Raw genomic sequence first — 20,619 nt, 5'->3', positions numbered from 1 at the left:
AACTCCAGCATTAAAATTTCCAAATAGTAATAGCATAGTGCATCTACTAAAAGTGGGGGAAATAGTAGGATATTCTACTTTAACTTTATGTTTCATTGTATATTAAGATGTAGACTTAATTATTACTATTTGTTAGAAATAATTTGAGGGGCTGGAGAGATATCACAGTGGGTAGGGCATTTGCTTTGCATGTGGCCTACTCAGGTTTGATCTCTGACATCAAATATGGTCCCCCACACCCACCAGGGGGTAGTTTCTGAGCACAGAGCCAGGAGTAATCTCTGAACACTGCCAAATCTGCCCCCCCCAAAAGGAATAGTTTGAAATTTTTCCTTGTTGACACTTATGTAACACACATATATTATCGCCCTTTTACTAGCACTGCTTTTCATGGTTCCATTCTATTCCCCAATAACTGTATTCTCTGTCTCAAGAGCTTTCTATTTTGTTTCCTTTCTCTGAAATACTCTCACAAACACTTCCAATTGCTGGTTGTTACCTATTCAGGGAAGCCATATATGCTTTCTTTGGTCACCTTATTAGTCATTGTACTTTCTTTAGTCAGTCTGTTTCACTATTCATCAACATTCAATTTTTATAATCTTTTCATTAACTCTTCATCAATATCTTTGAACTTTTCTACTAACATCCTGTGAGCAGTAACAGAATATAACTATTTTACTGATGAGAAATCTTTGAGCTTTGATTTTAAATAATGCCACTAAGCACTAAACATCACAAAAAATTCTAGGTTGTTCGAGTAGCAACTTCAAAGTGAGAATTACATCTTTTGTATATATATATAATGAACTTCACCTTTGGCAACAAATTGCCCACCTCAAAATTTCTGCATTCTTTGAACAATCTGTCCTTTTCTGGTATTCTCCAAACTTTACTTTTTCTAGTAGTCTAACAAGGACTTAAAAGTGCATGTGAAGATCAATCAGAATATATTTCTCACTTCCTAAAATTATATATATAATGTTTTTCCATCATACACTGATGAAGTATTTATTTGTTTACTCAATAAAAATTCTTTTCCTTGAACTCTTGCTGAGATGAAAGTGGTGATGTTTCCCTTAACAGCAAGTTTATAAATAAACTTTTTTTCCTAATTGTGTGTAGGATATTATGTTTAGTTTGTGTAAGCCAATAATAGGGGAAAGACGAATGAATAAAAAGGTGTCTTCAAAAGTCAGATAGTACAGGAGATAAGGCACTTGTCCTAGTTCCCTAGCACCTCCAAGAATTCAATATTCAGGATGAATTCCTCAGCAGAGCCAGGTGTAGTCCAATAAAACAAACAAACAAAACCAAAAATTATTCTCAATTACACTTTCTTGAGTTTATAAAAGCATGAAGCAGAAAGTAATCTTGTTTAGTTATTATCTAGTTCAATATTTGTTCAAATATTTAAAAAACTAATATTATTATTGCATTATAAATTAATAGTTGGGTGGAGTGATAGTATAGTGGATAAGGATTTCACTTTAAATGTAACCAACCTGGGCTTGATTCCTGGTATTCCATATGGTCCCCAAAGGACTGCTAGGAACTCTCCCTTATTTGAGAGTAAAGAATAAGCCTGGAGCACTGCCAGGTGTGGCCCCAAACAAGCAAACAAATGCAAGAACACAGTAGATAGGATGTTTGTGTTGTATGAGTCTATCCTAAGCCACCAGAAGTGATCATTAAGTTCAGAGCTAGGAGTAAGCTCTGAGCATCACTGGGTGTGATAAACACACACACACACACACACACACACACACACAAAATAAAGTACTGTAATACAGAATTCCTATGATTCTAAATAGAATTTTATATCTTTGGCTCACTTTGTTTTGCATTCTTCAGGCCCTGGTATGTATCTCTGGCACCAAATATGGTTATGAACAATGCCAGGAATTACTCCTGAACACTGAGCCAGGAGTAAGCTCTGAGACTACCTTTGTGGACCAATGCCTTACTCCAAAAAGTGACCAAAGAACCAAGTTTCAGGAGGAAATAATGACAAATATACAAAGTGAAATGTGAATTTACTTTTGGGTTTTTGTCTGTTTGTTTGTTTTGCTTTGTTTTTCAGCCACAACCAATGACATTCAGGGGTTACTCCTGGTTATGCACTCAGAAATCGCTCCTGGCTTGGCAGACCGTATCAGGTGCTGGGGTACTGAACCATGATCCGCCCTAGGCTAGTGCAGGCAAGGCAGACGCCTTACAGCTCCATGCCACTGCTCCCCCCTGTTTTTTGTTTGTTTGCTTGTTTGTTTGGTTTTGGGTTTTGGGCCACACCCGGCGGCTCTCAGGGGTTACTCCTGACTGTCTGCTCAGAAATAGCTCCTGGCAGGCACAGGGGACCATATGGGACACCGGGATTCGAACCAACCACCTTAGGTCCTGGATCGGCTGCTTGCAAGGCAAACGCCGCTGTGCTATCTCTCCGGGCCCCTGTTTTTTGTTTTTTGACAAGTGTTTTTTGTGTTTGGGAACCACATATGATTGTACTCAGGACAATTGTACTCTCTTTAGTCAGTTCATTTCACTATTCATCAACATTCAATTTTTATTTAGGGATTTTCTGGCAATACTGAGATGTGATGTCAGAGACCAGTCCTGGGTCTGATGCATTCAAAGCAATGACCTTATCTACTGTAATCTATCTTCAGTCTCCAACAAGAAGTCTTCCTTACTCTTAATTCTGAATCCAACTCCTTTGTCATAAACTGTCCATAAACCCTAGGGTTAATCACTCAGTTTCAAAATTGATCACAAAGCAATGGGGCAGAAGTGAAGAAATGTAGACAGACTAGGGGTGACACAGAGATATTGATGAAGGGTCGTGAACACCTAGGTGGTGATGTAATAAGGAATTTTCATGCCAAGACCACATACTCTGACACAATTGCAACCATCTTATTTGTTATAATAAAATGTATAAATAAAATAAATTCAGCCGGTTTTACGAGTTGGTTTTTGTAGCCTCATGCTTTACTGTGTTATTTTTTTTTATCATTTTTAGAAGCTTTTTGATGATCTTCAGTGTTTCCTATTATCATATCATATGCAAATAGTGATTCCAAATTGAATATTTTTCATTTTTTCTTTATTGATTAAAGCTGTGGTATCATAATTCCAATCATTTATTGATAATAATGATGAGAGTTGACATCTTTGTCTTGAGCCTGATCTTAGGGATAAGGCCTTCAGTTTTTCTCTACTGTGATTTTAAAATCATATTCTTTATCATGATGAGGAAAGTTCCTTTTGTATCATTTTGTTGAGTGTGCTTACCATAAATTGGAGTGGGGTCTAACCAATTGTCCCTATATGTATTGATATCATGATACGACTTTTAATCTTTTTCTTTCAATAGTTGGTTTATTACATTAATTGTCATGTATATTTCTAACCAGATATGCATTCCTAAGTCAAATCACACTTGATCATGGTATATGATCCTTTTACTGTATTGTTGAATTTTAATAGCTATGATTTTAATGAATATCTTTGCATCTATGTTTACCAGGCATATTGACACCTAATTTTCTCTTTTAGTCTCTGTTTGATTTTGGTATAAGGATAGTATTGACCCAACTGGAACTGTTCACAAGAATACCTGGGTCTTGGTTTTTCTGTAAAAGTATAGATGAAAAGGGTGTAGGTCTTTTTTATTTAGTATTTTTTAATGTATTTAAACATCTTGATTACAAATATGATTGTGATTAGGTTTCAGTCATGTAAAGAACACCCCCCTTTACCAGTGCAACATTCCCACCACCAATGTGGTGTAGGTCTTTTTTGAAATTTGACCAGTGTGCTTGATTTGAGTCAAAATTCTGTTTTGATGATTTTCTTTTTTTGTTTAGAGATCATCAGGAGTACTCAGGGCTTTCTCCTGGCTCTGTGCTTAGGGACCATTCCTGGTAGAAATCTAGGGACCATAGATGGTACCATAGATTGAATTTGGGTCAACTACATGTCTGGGAGCAATACATGGTCCTAGAGTTAAATTTGGGTCAACTATATAAAAGGTAAGAACTCTCTCCACTGTACAATTACGTACAGTTCATTGGGGAGTAGTTTGGGTACTGTTTTTATTTCCTTAGTATAACTTATCTGTTCAGATGCTTTCTATCATAAAGATTCAGTCTAGAGGAGTTATAAAGTCCAAAAAGTGCATTTATTTTTCCAATTTTATAACATCACATTGTAAATAATATTCTCATATATAATCACTTGTATTTCTGTGATATATATTATAATTTTCCCTCTCAGTACCTAATGCAATTTATTAGAATTTTCTTCTTTCTTTGTTTTTTGCTTTGGAGCTTATCTATGTGTTTATCACATATTTTAAAGATAAAAATGAGCTCTTTATTTCACTATCTTAACATTTTTCATTATCATTGATCTCCACTATAATTACCATTTACCCTCATACTTAAGACTTCCTGTGTAAAATTTTTTCTACTTTCTTAATATGTAGGATCATGTTTCCAGGTAAATGCCTGCATTGCTATGAACTTTCATGATAGAACAACCTTTGCTTTGTCCCATATGTTTTCATTTGTGTCTTTATGCTTATTTGTTTCCATAAATCTCTTTTATATCTTCTTTAATTTTCTTTCTGACACGTTAATTATTCAAAATATGTTGTTTAGTTCCCATATGATTTTGTTTCCCCCGGCTTCTTATTTGTAGTTTATTTGCATTTTCAACACAGTGTGGCTCAAGAAGATATTAGATCTATTTCTGTTTCTACCATATTTGAATGATATCAAATTTGAAACTTGCTGAATAGAATATTCAGTGTCAGAAACTTATTTTCTCTGATGAAATAGCTCTTTTTACCCTTCCAGCCATTAGAGTTTAATTTGATATATCTACTATGAGTTTTATGGAGTTCTTCTAAATGTAAGCTTTTTCTTTTATCTTGCTGCAGTCAGGATTCAAGACTACATTTGCCTTTTTGCCTTTTTGATTACAATGTGTCTTGCTCTCTTGCTTGAAATTATTTTATTTAGAACTCTTTGTGTTTCTTGTAGATGATGGGATGCTAAGACTGGGAACATTCTAAGACCTGTACAACAAAACTATGAATATTTCCAAATACAAATTTTATATTTATGAAAATAAGTTTTTTTTTGGGGGGGGGTCACATCTGGCAGTGCTCAGGGGTTATTTCTGGCTCCAGGCTCAGAAATTGCTCCTGGCAGGCACAGGGGACCATATGGGACGCCGGGATTCGAACCGATGACCTCCTGCATGGAAGGCAAACACCTTATCTCCATGCTATCTCTCCGGCCCCAGAAAATAAGTTTTTTATTTGTTTGTTTTTGAGTCACACCCGGCGACACTCAGGGGTCCCTCCTGGCTCTGCACTCAGAAGTCACTTCTGGCAGACTCGGAGGACCATATGGGATGCTGGCATTTGAACCAGGATCTATCCTGTGCTGGCTGCATGAAAGGCAAACCCCCTAAACATAGAACCATAAATAAGTAGTAGGTGTGCAATGTAGAACATAATGAATATACCTATTACTACTGTATAGCATATTGCTAAGTTGTGAAGGGAATAAAACTTAAAGGGTTTTAGCACAAGCACAAATTTTTCCTTTAGTGCTCGATAAAAGAATGGATGTTAGCTCAAGCTATTATAATATTTTCACAATACAAATTTATTATTTATATATAGCTCAAGCCCATAAGATGATGTATAAGTTATTTCTCAAAAAAAAAAAACTAAAAGAAAACATGCCATAATAAATGCTTTCTAAATGAAACCACTATTACTCTTTCAAATAGCATTTAAACATTTTAAATAGGGTAAAAAAGGAAAGCCAACAAGACTTAAATATATGTACCATTCATTATTTTCCTGCACAGTTTAATTGTTTCTTTCCTGCATAAGTGAGACAACTAGAAATGATTGTCCTCACAAGGCCTATGTTCCCCTGAGAGTTCTAGAACTTTAAAATTTTCTCTGTGTACTCATTTATCATGTGCTAAAAATCTCATCATGACTTGGCATAACATTACTTTAAAAGATCAGAGTCTTGGAAAATCAACTCAGTTATTACCCACTGAAATGAATTCTAGTATTTTAGTACTCATCTCCTTAAATTGATTACATACAGTAAGTCTGTAACTCTAAGAAGGGAAATCTTCCCAAGATTAAATGTATAGTAATTTGTGTTAAAAATTTTTATCTATCCACTGTCATTTTCTAATCACAGTGACAATTCTGTAGAATTTTGTTACCTCTGTATTAAAAATAAGAAAACTAACTTCAACAGGATAGAAATAATTTCCTGATTAATCTAGGTTAGAGTCAACACTGAAGACTCGCCAACCTAGCTTTTGGTTAATAATCTTTTCATAGTTTGGGGATCTTGGAATCTTTAAAGCAGTACAAGAGAGAAATTTTCCCTGGATCATTTATGCGTTCTTCCAGGAATGAATTTCTGAGTTCAGACTCGTGGCTCAGGATTGCCTTCCCCTTCTCTTCAAAGACTAAGGTAAGCTTGTATAGTCAATATAAATTTCTGGTATGCAATCTAAGTCAGGCAAAAAAAAAATGTAGAAAATATATTCTGTATGCATTTATAGACCCAGATATAACTATTGGAAATTTGCTTTCCATTTAAAACTTTGACAAAGATCAAGGATTTGAACTTAGGAAGAATCTTGTATAGTTCAAAGAAAATTATTCACTTTTAGGATTGAAGAAAGCATTGGAATTAGTAGATACTGTGTTGATTTTTAGATGAGTTTGCAGTGCCAAAATTGACCATCTCTGTGTTTGATGCTTGTGCTAGTAAGGTTGGAGAATAAGAGAAAAAGTTAACCACTAAGAATCTGAGAAAAGGATCATTCATTCTGAAGTTGAACAATAATTTAAGGCCCGGAGAGATAGCACAGTGGTGTTTGCCTTGCAAGCAGCCGATCCAGGACCAAAGGTGGTTGGTTCGAATCCCGGTGTCCCATATGGTCCCCCGTGCCTGCCAGGAGCAATTTCTGAGCAGACAGCCAGGAGTAACCCCTGAGCACTGCCGGGTGTGGTCCAAAAACCAAAACAAAACAAACAAAAAAAACCCCCAATAATTTAATCAAACGAGGTGCTTTCCTTAACATGATGAACAAAACCTTGTGATAGATTTTACTGTCACTGGGTGGATGGAAAAGATCTTAATTGTTAAATTGTAACGACAAGGAAGGAACAGAACTCCTAGAACCACAAAGAAAGGTTTCATCATAAGCTCCACTCCTTGACCTGTGCAGCTACCAAGATCTCTAGATGCAGAGGTCTGATTTTATCACCCTTGACAAAGCAGAAGTCTTCCATACACCACAAAAGTACCGAGGGGAGAGTAAATGAACAGACCAGGAGTCTGCAGTCAATCCCAGGACACTATACTTCAAGGGTGGAGACATCCTGTATCACCTACGCCAAGGTAATTTCCTCTCTAATGCCCCCAATATTTACTATGCCTATGCAGGAAAAATAAAAGGCACAAACTAATCTTTTTTTTTTATCTATTTATTTATTTTTATCTTTTTTGACTTTGTTTTGGTGTAGATATTGAAGTTGGTGTCCCCAATCTTATTTTATGTTATTTTATCTTTCTCTTTCTTTTTGCGCTCTGGCATGTTTTTTTTTTTTTTTTTTTTTTTTTTCAGGACTGAAACTATTAAGTGGTGCTTGCCTTTAGTGCTGTAGTGCTCACTGGATATTTTATTTGATATTTCTTTTTGTATTGTTGTGGTATTTCAATTTATTTTTTCCTGTCCTCTCTCAAACTGAGGTTGAGAGCCGACAAAACCCATTTTCGGCTTATTTGATTTGTACCCCACTATATTGCTTTTCTTTTCTTTAAACAAAACCACATAACTTGAACTATCTAGTTCCGCCTCTCAAATAGAGGGGGAAATAAGGAAGAGTACCAGGACCAAACAGATATATGATCACTAAGTAGTAAGATAGACACAGAGGGGCCCACTCATTCTAGCAGCCCAGGGGGTGAGAGTGGGGGATATGGGATGCAAGGTGGGAATGGGGGTGGAGGGAGGACAAATTTGGCGATGGGAATTCCCCTGATTCAATGTTACTATGTACCTAAAATACTACTGTGAAAGATATGGTAGCCAATGTGGTCAAAGTAAAAATTATTAAAAACAAAATCTGGTTTCCCACGTAGGATGAAGCACACTCTTTAAACACCAGGAGGATCAACATGAAACTACCAAGATTACTAGTAAATTTTCACTCTGATTCCTATCAATTTCATCTTTCTACTACCCAATAATTTAGACATTCTGAAAAGGCAGCAGTAAAAGGCACAGACATTGAGATTGGTTACACATTAATTTGAGTCTTAAATATCTTACACTAGGTGAAGTATTATAAAAGCATACAAACTCTAAAATCCTCTGCTTTTTTAACTGTAAGTATAGATTTATGAGTATGTGTACATTATGCAGTCATTTCTCTTTATCATCATAACCCCTTTACTATGATCATAATATATTAGCTATATCTCTCTTCATTAATGAAATAAACTATGCATATGCAACAAACCTCTATTTTCTAAACTCAGGAAATCTATTAGTCTTTAGATAACATAGGAATTAGCATTTATATTGTATTTAATAGTCATATCTCACATTAAATTAAAGCATATATTATATTAACAGTACTATGCCATATAAATTTTACTATAGTAATTGTCTAATTGTGGCTGATGTGTAGAGAAACAAACAATTTTAAGAGCAGACATGGAAAATTCTAATTTTAGATACAAAAATAAAGCAGAGAACAGTAGTTCTCATAAAATGGGTTTCTCTCCTAATGTTTCTATCAAAATACAAAGATTTGTACTTGTTTATGAATGGATCTTTATTCCCCAAATCATGAATTTTCCACCCTCACTATCTCAGTATCTGTGATCCAGTTGAGCTTTTATAGGAATGTCAGTAACAATAAGTAATACTGCAATGTATGGTAATATGTGAGGATTGAGGAACACATTTAGAAAAATGGACTCATTGTCTCTGGATTAGCATGATAAATGACTTAAAAAGCTTGAGGACAGAGAAACATAGAGAAATAAGGAATACTAGAGTGGAAGATAAGTAGGAAAACGCAAGACTTCAAAAATCATTCCTTAGTAGCTATCTCCTATCTTTCCCAAACCAGCATGAGATCACTGTTTTATGACAGTAAATACATTAGAACTATTACTTATCAAGATTGTGTTTAATACACAGCACATTAAACAGTGACAACTGTTTCCATTCATTTCTTTGAATACTTACAAAACCCACTCATGGTAGAACCAGATCCTAAAATTCTGATCCTAACACCATAACATTCTGATGGATAAAATGAGAATCATGGAAGTTGTTAGGACCAGTATATTTCATGTGTTATATGATAAGATGGCCACATAAAAATTTGTATATGCTCTCAGAGCAAAAATTTTAAGTTCAATTCTATATTTCTTTTTTCAAATTAGTTTCTTGTTGTTCAAGCTTCTAGAATTTATTTATTTGTGAATTTCGTTTGTTAAACTTCTATAGATTTTATTTTTGTAGGGCAGTTTTAGTATATACATATATGTATATAAACATATTCAGAGATTAAAGTCTCCGCAAATCCTTGAACAGTTTTTTGGGTTTTTTTTTTTTTTTTTGGTTTTTGGGTCACACCTGGCAGCACTCAGGGGTTACTCCTGGCTCTACCCTCAGAAATCGCCCATGGCAGGTGCTGGGGACCATATGGGACACCTGGATTCCACCACCGTCCTTCTAGATGCAAGGCAAAAGCCCTACCTCCATGCTATCTCTCCGGTCCCTATCCTTTAACAGTTTTAACAGTTTAATTTTCAGTGATGATGTCAGTATTATTTTGTTTGTTTGTTTGTTTTGGCTACACTTTTGGTACTCAGGGATCACTCTTGGCTCTAAACTTAGGTATTATTCCTGGAAATGCTTGGGGGACCATATGGGATACTGGATATTAAATCCAGGTTGGCTGCATGCAGGACAAGCCCCCCTCTCCCAGCTGTACTATTATTACTCAACTTTATTACTAGTACAACTGATGAACAAATAGACCATTATTAACTGAAATACAAAGTTTACTTTAGGGTTTATTCTACCAAATTTCAGAAAAATCTGAAGACCAACAAATAACCAACGCAGTAATTAATAACAACTTATTGTGTGCACGTCAAAAAGTTTGCCAATCAATAGCATTTAAACCCACAGACAACGCCTCTTGAGTATATTGGTGTAAAGTAGTTAATATTGTGAGAAAGCAGTGTTTTTTCTTTATCATGGCTGGTTATCCCAGACTTTTCTTAAATGATAGAATCATCAGCCACAAATTACTTTATATTAACCTTGGGAAGAAATTTAAGTTTTGTTTTGTTTTGTTTATAATTTCAGAAAATATAGGTAATTTTATTTTATCACCAAATAATATTTTAGTAAATGATTCAAAACTTGTCTATCCTTTTAAATACATTTTGATGTACTTCTAGTTTGGGGAAGTGCTGTTATAAATATTTGTGTTTTGAAGCTTGTATTTTTATTATTTTTTTGTCTGTAGATTTTTTTATTTTGAGTCAGACCTAGTGGTGTTTAGAGATTATTTCTGATTCTGCATTCAGGGATCACTAATGACAAGGCTCTGGGGACCATATTTGGTGTACAGGATCAAACCCTGGTTGGCTGTAAGGCTAGTGCCGTGTCTACTGTATACTCTCTCCAGCCACTATTTGAATTTCTTAGCTCTGCTCCTCCAGGAATTACTGGTACTATCAAGAGAACCAAAGATAAATTAACTAAAAGTAAGAATAATTCAAAACTGTTAACTTTCTAGTGGGAATCACCCTGGCTATATCTAAGTATGGCCTATCATGAATTTTAACAGTGACTGTACAATAGGTTTAGGAGAAAAGCCCATAATTCATCTATGTGATGCTGCGGTGAAACAGTGAAAGTCTGGTAACACAATGGTCAGGTTCCTGATGATTTGGAGTTGTAGAGTCACAATGGTGGTGCTGACAAAAATTGAGGGAGTTTCATGGGTCTTGTGATTGTTTGATTGCAGGTCATTGCACATGGTAGGCATGAGTTCTTCCATATGACATTTCCATGACATATTTGTCCTTTAATTATTTCCCTAATTGTGAATAAATTACTTAATATCTCTGTTTCTCAAATTACTCAATGACCCAGGTCAAAAAATGGAAAGACAGAATGAACAGAATTGATGAGTGAATTATACATCTACATACAAACATTATCTCCAAAATATAGGGATTAGAAGAAGCAGTTGTTAGAAAATTGATAAGATTATATTTAGAAAATAGATTTGTTTTAGGTAGATGATCTTGGACAACTCATTAACCTTTCTTCAATTCATTTCACTCAAAAAAATTAAAAAGGTGGAATAGAGTATTTTCAAAAGCCTATTACTTTATAGATAAATTAGTTACCAAATTGCATTAGTGTCCATATTTTACATATAAATATATATAAAAGAATAAATTAGTGTGCATTCTGTGATGGAAATCCAACAATGAAAATTTTTGTAATCATGGTGCTTAAATAAAGAAATTGTTATTAATAAAAAGACTAAATTATTGTTCTAATAAAGTAATGCTTGTCTTCCATTTCAGTGCAACTGTTTTTGTTTGTTTGTTTGTTTGTTTGTTTGATTTTTGGTGTTTGGGCCACATTCAGTGACACTCAGGGATTGCTCCTGGCTATGCACCCAAGGATCATACCCAGGTCCATCCTGGGCAGTTGCATGCAAGGCAAACGCTCTACCACTGCAATATTGCTCTGACCACTGCAACTGGTTTTTGTTCACCAATAAATTCCTTTCTTTTTTCTTGCTACAGAGCAGCATCTTGTAATTCTGAAATGATGTCCATGAAGAATAACACAGAAGTGACTGAATTCATCCTGTTAGGACTCACTGATGCCCCAGAACTGCAGGTGCCTCTCTTCATAGTGTTCACCCTCATCTACCTCATCACCCTGATAGGGAACCTGGGCATGGTCATGTTGATCCTGCTGGACTCCCGTCTCCACATCCCCATGTACTTTTTCCTCAGCAACCTCTCTCTGGTGGACTTTTGTTACTCCTCAACAGTCACTCCAAAGGTGATAGCTGGGTTCCTTAGAGGTGACAAGCTCATCTCCTACAATGGATGTGCTGCCCAGATGTTCTTTTTTGCTGTTTTTGCCGCTACAGAAAACTTTCTCCTGGCTTCAATGGCTTATGACCGCTATGTGGCAGTGTGCAAACCCCTACATTACACTACCATCATGACAAGCAATGTGTGTGCTCACCTGGCTATAGGCTCTTATGCCTTTGGCTTTCTGACTGCTGCTATTCAAACCCGAAACACCTTTTCCCTCTCCTTTTGCATGTCCAATGTGGTGCATCACTTTTTCGGTGACATTCCAGCAGTCATGAGTTTGAGTTGCTCCAATAAAGACTTTAGTGAGCTGGTGCTGTTGCTTCTTTCAAGCGTTTATATCTTGTTTGCTGTTCTTATAATACTAATTTCTTACCTGTTCATATTTATTACCATTTTAAAGATGCACTCTGCCGTAGGATACCAGAAGGCTCTTTCTACCTGTGCTTCTCACCTCATCGCAGTTTCCATATTTTATGGGACAGTCACTGTCATGTATGTACAGCCCAGTTCCAGTCACTCTATGGACACAGCCAAAATTGCATCTGTGTTTTATACTATACTCATCCCCATGCTGAATCCTGTGGTCTATAGTCTGAGGAATAAAGAAGTAAAGAATGCTTTCACAAGGGTGATAGAGAAAGCAAAATATTCTATATATCTGGACTTTAAATGATCTTGAATACACAAAATTTATTTTACGTCTCTTAAATATGCTTCATATCATGCATGAATAGGTCATTTGGAAAGTAGATTAAAAATTTTGTCAAATATAGTTATTAAATTTTAGAGCTGCTTCAAGCATCTCAAATGAGATCTATAATTTTTATTTAGCAAGATGTATTTGTTCTTGGTATATTTATACACATAAATAATGATAACAACATAATAAATATTTCTGTTGTGATTATGTTTTATAAAAGAATAAATGTTTTCATGATAATTGCCAAAAGAAAATTGTTATATTTCACTAAAAAAAGGAATAGTTAGACACCTTATCTTAACTGTATGACTACCAACTCTTTCCAGCTTCTTAAAATTTGGATTTTGGTAATAGTGCCTTTATTTAGCAATAGTTTGAAATAGTGAGTTTACTATTGACACTTATATGATGCATCTTATACCTCTCCGATATATTTACCCAATATTTTTTCTATTTTTTTTCTCAACAACTTAATATGTTTCTCTGTGTTATGGCCTCTTTGTCCAGACACTTCAGGGAATTCTCTGGGACCCCAGGAAAGTGGGTGCTGGGTTCAGCAAATGACAGAGATGTACTCAGTTGTGGGGGTCAATCATAATTGTGTATTTATTGAATGCTACAGGTATGTATTTAAACATAAATTTTATGTATGAGAGACTGCCTACATCTGCTTTTCTGCTAGGTTAAAAAAATTGTACTTTCTTGTTAGCAAAAAGCTTATCAGTTTGATTTCTAAGTTTCATCACAACAGACAATCTATAAGCCTTTATTGTGGGATACAAACCTTCTGAATGATAAGTTCCCATTAAAAGTCAGAGGGGAGTTGAACCAGAATTTTCTGCTGGACTCAAAAGAGAAAATTTTAACACCTCAAAGTTTTTTACTCCCAGGCCAGACCCTAGGTGCCAATTTTGATATAAATGAAAAGATTAGCAAGTTTCCCAGGTGTTCCTAGGAAGGGTTCCTTTCATCTGAAAGAGCAGACTGTTTAAAGATACAGAACATCTTTCTAAAAATACTAACTTCATTTTGAGGATTACAAAGTTATTTTATGTTTCTCTTGATGTTGACTTTCCCAGGTAAAGTGATATTTAATCAAGGCCATATTTGCGTGTTCTAATTTTGTCACCTGGATGTAAATGCTCAAATATAAACATACTGAGCACAGCAACAAGGAGATTCTTATTAGGCCAAATAAATTGTTTGCAACTGTTTCTAAGCTTGAGAAATATAACCCTCACTTTTCAAGGAGGCGACTTCTCTTTGAGGTTTTTCTCAGCCATCCGCTCTGGGGGAGCCCAGTGGGCCTTCTGGTTTTTAACTTTCCTTAAACTGTGGTAGTAGTATCTCTGTCTCAGAAACTTTGCCCCTGCTGTTTCCTCAGTTTATAATAATTCCACATATCTTTCAGATTGCTGTTTATAAAGTCTCTTGGGATCTCTCTTTATGGAGTATCTTCAAAGAAGGACTCCAAGTTTTAATCTTCTCTATCTCCTCATTCTCTGACTTCTTTCTTCCATCGGTTTTATTTTTCACAGTCATCTTATAAGAACAATAAAGCTGTTATTATATCTATTTCTTTACCAGTATCCCTAAACATCATAAATATCTCTCTGTAGATAGTAGATTAATATGGTTATTTTCCTCATGACAAAGTTATTAGTCATGATTAAAAATAATTTTACTAAAAGAAGGATCAAACTGAGTGCCCAATGCCTGATCCCTCAACGCTAATATGGTTTTTAAAGTCCTCTTAAAGAACTACATTAATTTAAATGGCTGCTGAAATCAGTCAACCTAGGTAATACTCTAGTGAAACCTGATAACCCGTATTAGAAATGAAAAGGGGAGATCACGACAGATATTTCAGAGATCCAAAGGATAATCAGAGACTACTTTGAGAAACTTTATGCTACTAAACATGAGAACCTAGAAGAAATGGAAAAATTCTTGGACACTTATAACCTTCCACATTTAAGTAAGGAGGATGGAGCATATCTAAACACCTGCAGCACTAATGAGGAAATTGAAATAATCAAACATCTGCCCAAAAAGAAAAGCCCAGGCCCAGAATGATTTCCTAATGAATTTTTTCAAATCTTTCAAGAGGAGCTACTACCAATCCTAGTCAGGCTCTTCCATGAAATTGAAAAAATGGGAACACTCTCAAACAGCTTTTATGAAGCCAACCTCACCTTGATACCAAAATCAGACAGAGATGCTGCCAAAAGAAAATTACAGACCAATATCATTTTTGAATGCTGATGCAAAAATCTTCAACAAAATCCTGGCAAATAGGATCCAATGCATCATCAAGAAGATCATACAATATGACTAAGTAATTTTCATCCCAGGAATGCAAGGATGGTTTAACACCTGTAAATCTATCAACATCATACACATCAAAAAGAAAAAAATGAAAATCACATGATCATATCAATAGATGCAGAGAAAGCATTTGATAAGGTCCAACACCCATTCTTGATCAAAACTCTCAGCAAGATGGGAATGGAAGGAACCTTTCTCAATATAGTTAAAGTCATCTACCACAAGCCAGTGGTAAATATTATTCTCAATGGAGAAAAAGTAAAAGCCTTTCCTCTAAATTCTGCTATAAGACAAGGCTGTCCACTCTCACCACTCCTCTTCAACATACTACTGGAAGTGCTTGCTATAGCGATCAGGCAAGAAAAAGATATCAAGGGAATCCAGATAGGAAAGGAAGAAGTCAAACTCTCATTGTTTGCATATGACATGATACTCTACTTAGAAAACCCTAAAGACTCTACCAAAAAGCTTCTAGAAACAATAGACTCATGTAGCAAGGTGGCAGGCTACAAAATTAACACACAAAAATTAATGGCCTTTCTATACACCAATAGTAATAAGGAAGAAATGGACATTAAGAAAACAACCCCATTCACAACAGTGCCACAAAAACTCAAATATCTTGGAATTAACTTGACTAAAATGTGAAAGAACTATAAAGCCCTGCTCCAAGAAATAAGAAAGGACACATGGAAATGGAAACAAAAACCCTACTCAAGGATTGGCAGGATTAACATCATTAAAATGACAATACTCCCCAAAGCATTATACAGATTTAATGCGATCCCCTTAAAAATACCCATGGCATTCTTCAAAGAAGTGGATTAAACACTTATGAAGTTCATCTGGAACAATAAACACCCTCAAATAGCTAAAGCACTCCTAGGGAAAAGGAAAATGGGAGGCATTACTTTCCCCAACTTTAAACTGTACTGCAAAGCAATAGTTATCAAAACAGCATGGTATTGTCATAAAGATAGACCCTCAGATTAGTGGAATAGGCTTGAGTTCTCAGACAATGTTCCCCAGACATACATTTACCTAATTTTTGACAAAGGAGCAAGAAATTCTAAGTGGATCAGGGAAAACCTCTTCAACAAGTGGTGCTGGAAGAACTGGTTAGCCACTTGCAAAAAAGCAACATAGACCCCCAGTTAACATCATATATGAAGGTAAAATCCAAATGGATTAAAGACCTTGATATCAGACCTGATACCATAAGGCATATAGAACAACATGTCAGCAAAACACTCCATGACATTAAGACTAAAGGCATCTTCAAGGAGAAAACTGCACTTTTCATAAAGTGGAAGCAGAGATTAACAGATGGGAATATATTAAACTAAGAAGCTTCTGCACCTCAAAAGAAATAGTGCCCAGGATATAAGAGCCACCCACCAAGTGGTAGAAACTATTCACCCAACACCCATCAGAATATCCAAATATACAGGGCACTGACAGAACTTTACAAGAAAAAAACATTTAATCCCATCAAAAAATGGGGAGAAGAAATGAACAGACAGTTTGATAAAAAAGAAATACAAATGGCCAAAAAGCACATGAAAAAATGCTCCTCATCACTAATCATCAGGGAGATGCAAATCAAAACAACGATGAGATAATATCTCACACCACAGAGATTGGCATACATCACAAAGAATGATAACAATCAGTGCTGGTGGGGATGTGGAGAGAAAGGAACTCTTATCCACTGCTGGTGGGAATGCCATCTAGTCCAACCTCTATGAAAAGCAATATGGAAATTCCTCCAAAATCTGGAAATTGAGGTCCCATATGACCCAGCTATTCCACTCCTAGGGATATACCCTAAGAACAAAGGAATACAGTACAAAAACCCCTTCCTCACACCTATATTCATTGCAGCACTATTCACAATAGCCAGGCTCTGCAAACAACCAAGATGCCCTTCATTAGACGAATGGCTAAAGAAACTGTGGTACATATACACAATGGAATATTATGCAGCCGTCAGGAGAGATGAAGTCATGAAATTTTCCTATACGTGAATGTACATGGAATCTATCATGCTGAGTGAAATAAGTCAGAGGGAGCAAGAGAGACGCAGAATAGTCTCACTGATCTATGGGTTTTAAGAAAAATAAAAGTCATTTTTGCAAGAATCCTCAGAGACAATGAGAGGAGGGCTGGAACTTCCAGCTCACTTCATGAAGCTCACCACAAAGACTGGTGAGTGCAGTTATAGAAATAACTACACAGAGAACTACCATAATCATGTGAATAAATGAGGGAACTGGAAAGCCTGTCTGGAGTACAGGGGTGGTGGGTGGGGTGGGATGGAGGGATATTTGGGACATTGGTGGTGGGAATGTTGCACTAGTGAAAGGGGTGTTCTTTACATGACTGAAACCTAATCACAATCATATATGTAATCAAGATGTTTAAATAAAGAAAAAATGAAAAAATAGTAAAATAATAATAATAAAAATAATAATAAAAATTTTTGTGACACCATGAAAAAAATTTAAAGATTTTTTTTTATTTAAACACCTTGATTACATACATGATTGTGTTTGGGTTTCAGTCATAAAAGGAACACCACCCATCACCAGTGCAACATTCCCATCACCCAAGTCCCAAATCTCCCTCCTCCCCACCCAACCCCCGCCTGTACCCTAAACAGGCTCTACATTTCCCTCATACATTCTCAATATTAGGACAGTTCAAAATGTAGTTATTTCTCTAACTAAACTCATCACTCTTTGTGGTGAGCTTCCTGAGGTGAGCTGGAACTTCCAGCTCTTTTCTCTTTTGTGTCTGAAATTTATTATTGAAAGAATGTCTTTCATTTTTCTTAAAACCCATAGATGAGTGAGACCATTCTGCGTTTTTCTCTCTCTCTGACTTATTTCACTCAGCATAATAGATTCTGTGTACATCCATGTATAGGAAAATTTCATGACTTCATCCCTCCTGACAGCTGCATAATATTCCACTGTGTATATGTACCACAGTTTCTTTAGCCATTCGTCTGTTGAAGGGCATCTTGGTTGTTTCCAGAGTCTTGCTATGGTAAATAGTGCTGCAATGAATATAGGTGTAAGGAAGGGATTTTTGTATTGTATTTTTGTGTTCTTAGGGTATATTCCTAGGAGTGGTATAGCTGGATCGTATGGGAGCTCGATTTCCAGTTTTTGGAGGAATCTCCATATTGCTTTCCATAAAGGTTGAACTAGACGGCATTCCCACCAGCAGTGGATAAGGGTTCCTTTCTCTCCACATCCCCGCCAACACTGTTTGTTCTCATTCTTTGTGATGTGTGCCATTCTCTGTGGTGTGAGGTGGTATCTCATTGTTGTTTTGATTTGCATCTCTCTGATGATTAGTGATGTGGAGCATTTCTTCATGTGTCTTTTGGCCATTTGTATTTCTTCTTTGTCAAAGTGTCTGTTCATTTCTTCTCCCCATTTTTTGATGGGATTAGATGTTTTTTTCTTGTAAATTTCTGTCAGTGCCTTGTATATTTTGGAGATTAGCCCTTTGTCTGATGGGTATTGGGTGAATAGATTCTCCCACTCAGTGGGTGGCTCTTGTATCCTGGGCACTATTTCCTTTGAGGTGCAGAAGCTTCTCAACTTAATATATTCCCATCTGTTAATCTCTGTTTTCACTTGCTTGGAGAGTGCAGTTTCCTCCTTGAAGATGCCTGAAGTCTCAATGTCCTGGAGAGTTTTGCCTATGTGTTGTTCTATATATCTTATGGTTTGGGGTCGGATATCGAGGTCTTTAATCCATTTGGATTTTACCTTTGTACATGATGTTAGCTGGGGGTCTAAGTTCAATTTTTTGCAAGTGGCTAGCCAGTTGTGCCAACACCACTTGTTGAAGAGGCTTTCCTTGCTCCATTTAGGATTTCCTGCTCCTTTATCAAAAATTAGGTGATTGTATGTCTGGGGAACATTTTCTGAGTATTCAAGCCTATTCCACTGATCTGAGGACCTGTCCTTATTCCAATACCATGCTGTTTTGATAACTATTGCTTTGTAGTAAAGATTAAAGTTGGGGAAAGTAATTCCTCCCATATTCTTTTTCCCAATGATTGCTTTAGCTATTCTAGGGTGTTTATTGTTCCAAACAAATTTCAAAAGTGCCTGATCTACCTCTTTGAAGAATGTCATAGGTATCTTTAGAGGGATAGCGTTGAATCTGTATAACGCCTTGGGGAGTATTGCCATTTTGATGATGTTAATCCTGCCAATCCATGAGCAGGGTATGTGTTTCCATTTCCGCGTGTCCTCTCTTATTTCTTGGAGCAGAGTTTTATAGTTTTCTTTGTATAGGTCTTTCACATTTTTAGTCAAGTTGATTCCAAGATATTTGAGTTTGTGTGGCACTATTGTGAATGGGGTTGTTTTCTTAATGTCTATTTCTTCCTTATTACTATTGGTGTATAGAAAGGCCATTGATTTTTGTGTGTTAATTTTGTAGCCTGCCACCTTGCTATATAAGTCTATTGTTTTTAGAAGCTTTTTGGTAGAGTCTTTAGGGTTTTCTAAGTAGAGTATCATGTCATCTGCAAACAGTGAGAGCTTGACTTCTTCCTTTCCTATCTGGATTCCCTTGATATTTTTTTCTTGCCTAATCGCTATAGCAAGTACTTCCAGTGCTATGTTGAATAGGAGTGGTGAGAGTGGACAGCCTTGTCTTGTGCCAGAATTTAGAGGGAAGGCTTTTAGTTTTTCTCCATTGAGGATAATATTTGCCACTGGCTTGTGGTAGATGGCCTTAACTATATTGAGAAAGGTTCCTTCCATTCCCATCTTGCTGAGAGTTTTGATCAAGAATGGGTGTTGGACCTTGTCAAATGCTTTCTCTGCATCTATTGATATAATCATGTGGTTTTTATTTTTCTTGTTGTTGATGTTGTGTATTATGTTGATAGACTTACGGATGTTAAACCATCCTTGCATTCCTGGGGTGAAACCTACTTGATCGTAGTGGATGATCTTCTTAATGAGGTATTGAATCCTATTTGCCAGGATTTTGTTGAGGATCTTTGCATCTGCATTCATCAGCGATATTGGTCTGTAATTTTCTTTTTTCGTAGCATCTCTGTCTGGTTTAGGTATCAAGGTGATGTTGGCTTCATAAAAGCTATTTGGGAGTGTTTCCACTTGTTCAATTTCATGAAAGAGTCTTGCCAGGATTGGTAGTAGTTCCTCTTGGAAAGTTTGATAGAATTCATTAGTGAATCCATCTGGGCCTGGGCTTTTGTTTTTGGGCAGACTTTTGATTACCATTTTTATTTCATCAATGGTGATGGGGGTGTTTAGATATGCTACATCCTCTTCTTTCAACCGTGGAAGATTATAAGAGTCCAAGAATTTATCCATT

At 36.0% G+C, this 20,619-nt stretch overlaps 2 protein-coding genes across 2 annotated transcripts in view; both read left to right on the top strand.

Moving 5' to 3' along the window:
* SSRP1 (structure specific recognition protein 1) overlaps positions 1–20,619 on the top strand; it is a 1,220,984-nt gene that overhangs the window by 47,207 nt on the left and 1,153,158 nt on the right. The window lies entirely within an intron of this gene.
* On the top strand, positions 11,935–19,979 carry LOC126017818 (olfactory receptor 5B2-like; the record flags this gene model as incomplete). Its single annotated transcript, XM_049779872.1, has 2 exons — positions 11,935–12,846; positions 19,962–19,979. Coding segments are annotated over exons 1-2 (930 nt in total), but the record flags the coding sequence as incomplete, so codon positions are not given.

This window comes from Suncus etruscus, chromosome 9, assembly GCF_024139225.1.
Source record: "Suncus etruscus isolate mSunEtr1 chromosome 9, mSunEtr1.pri.cur, whole genome shotgun sequence".
NCBI classification, from domain to species: Eukaryota; Metazoa; Chordata; class Mammalia; order Eulipotyphla; family Soricidae; genus Suncus; species Suncus etruscus.
The sequence above is the reverse complement of the archived record's forward strand: the minus strand, read 5'-3'. Positions and strand labels throughout refer to the sequence as shown.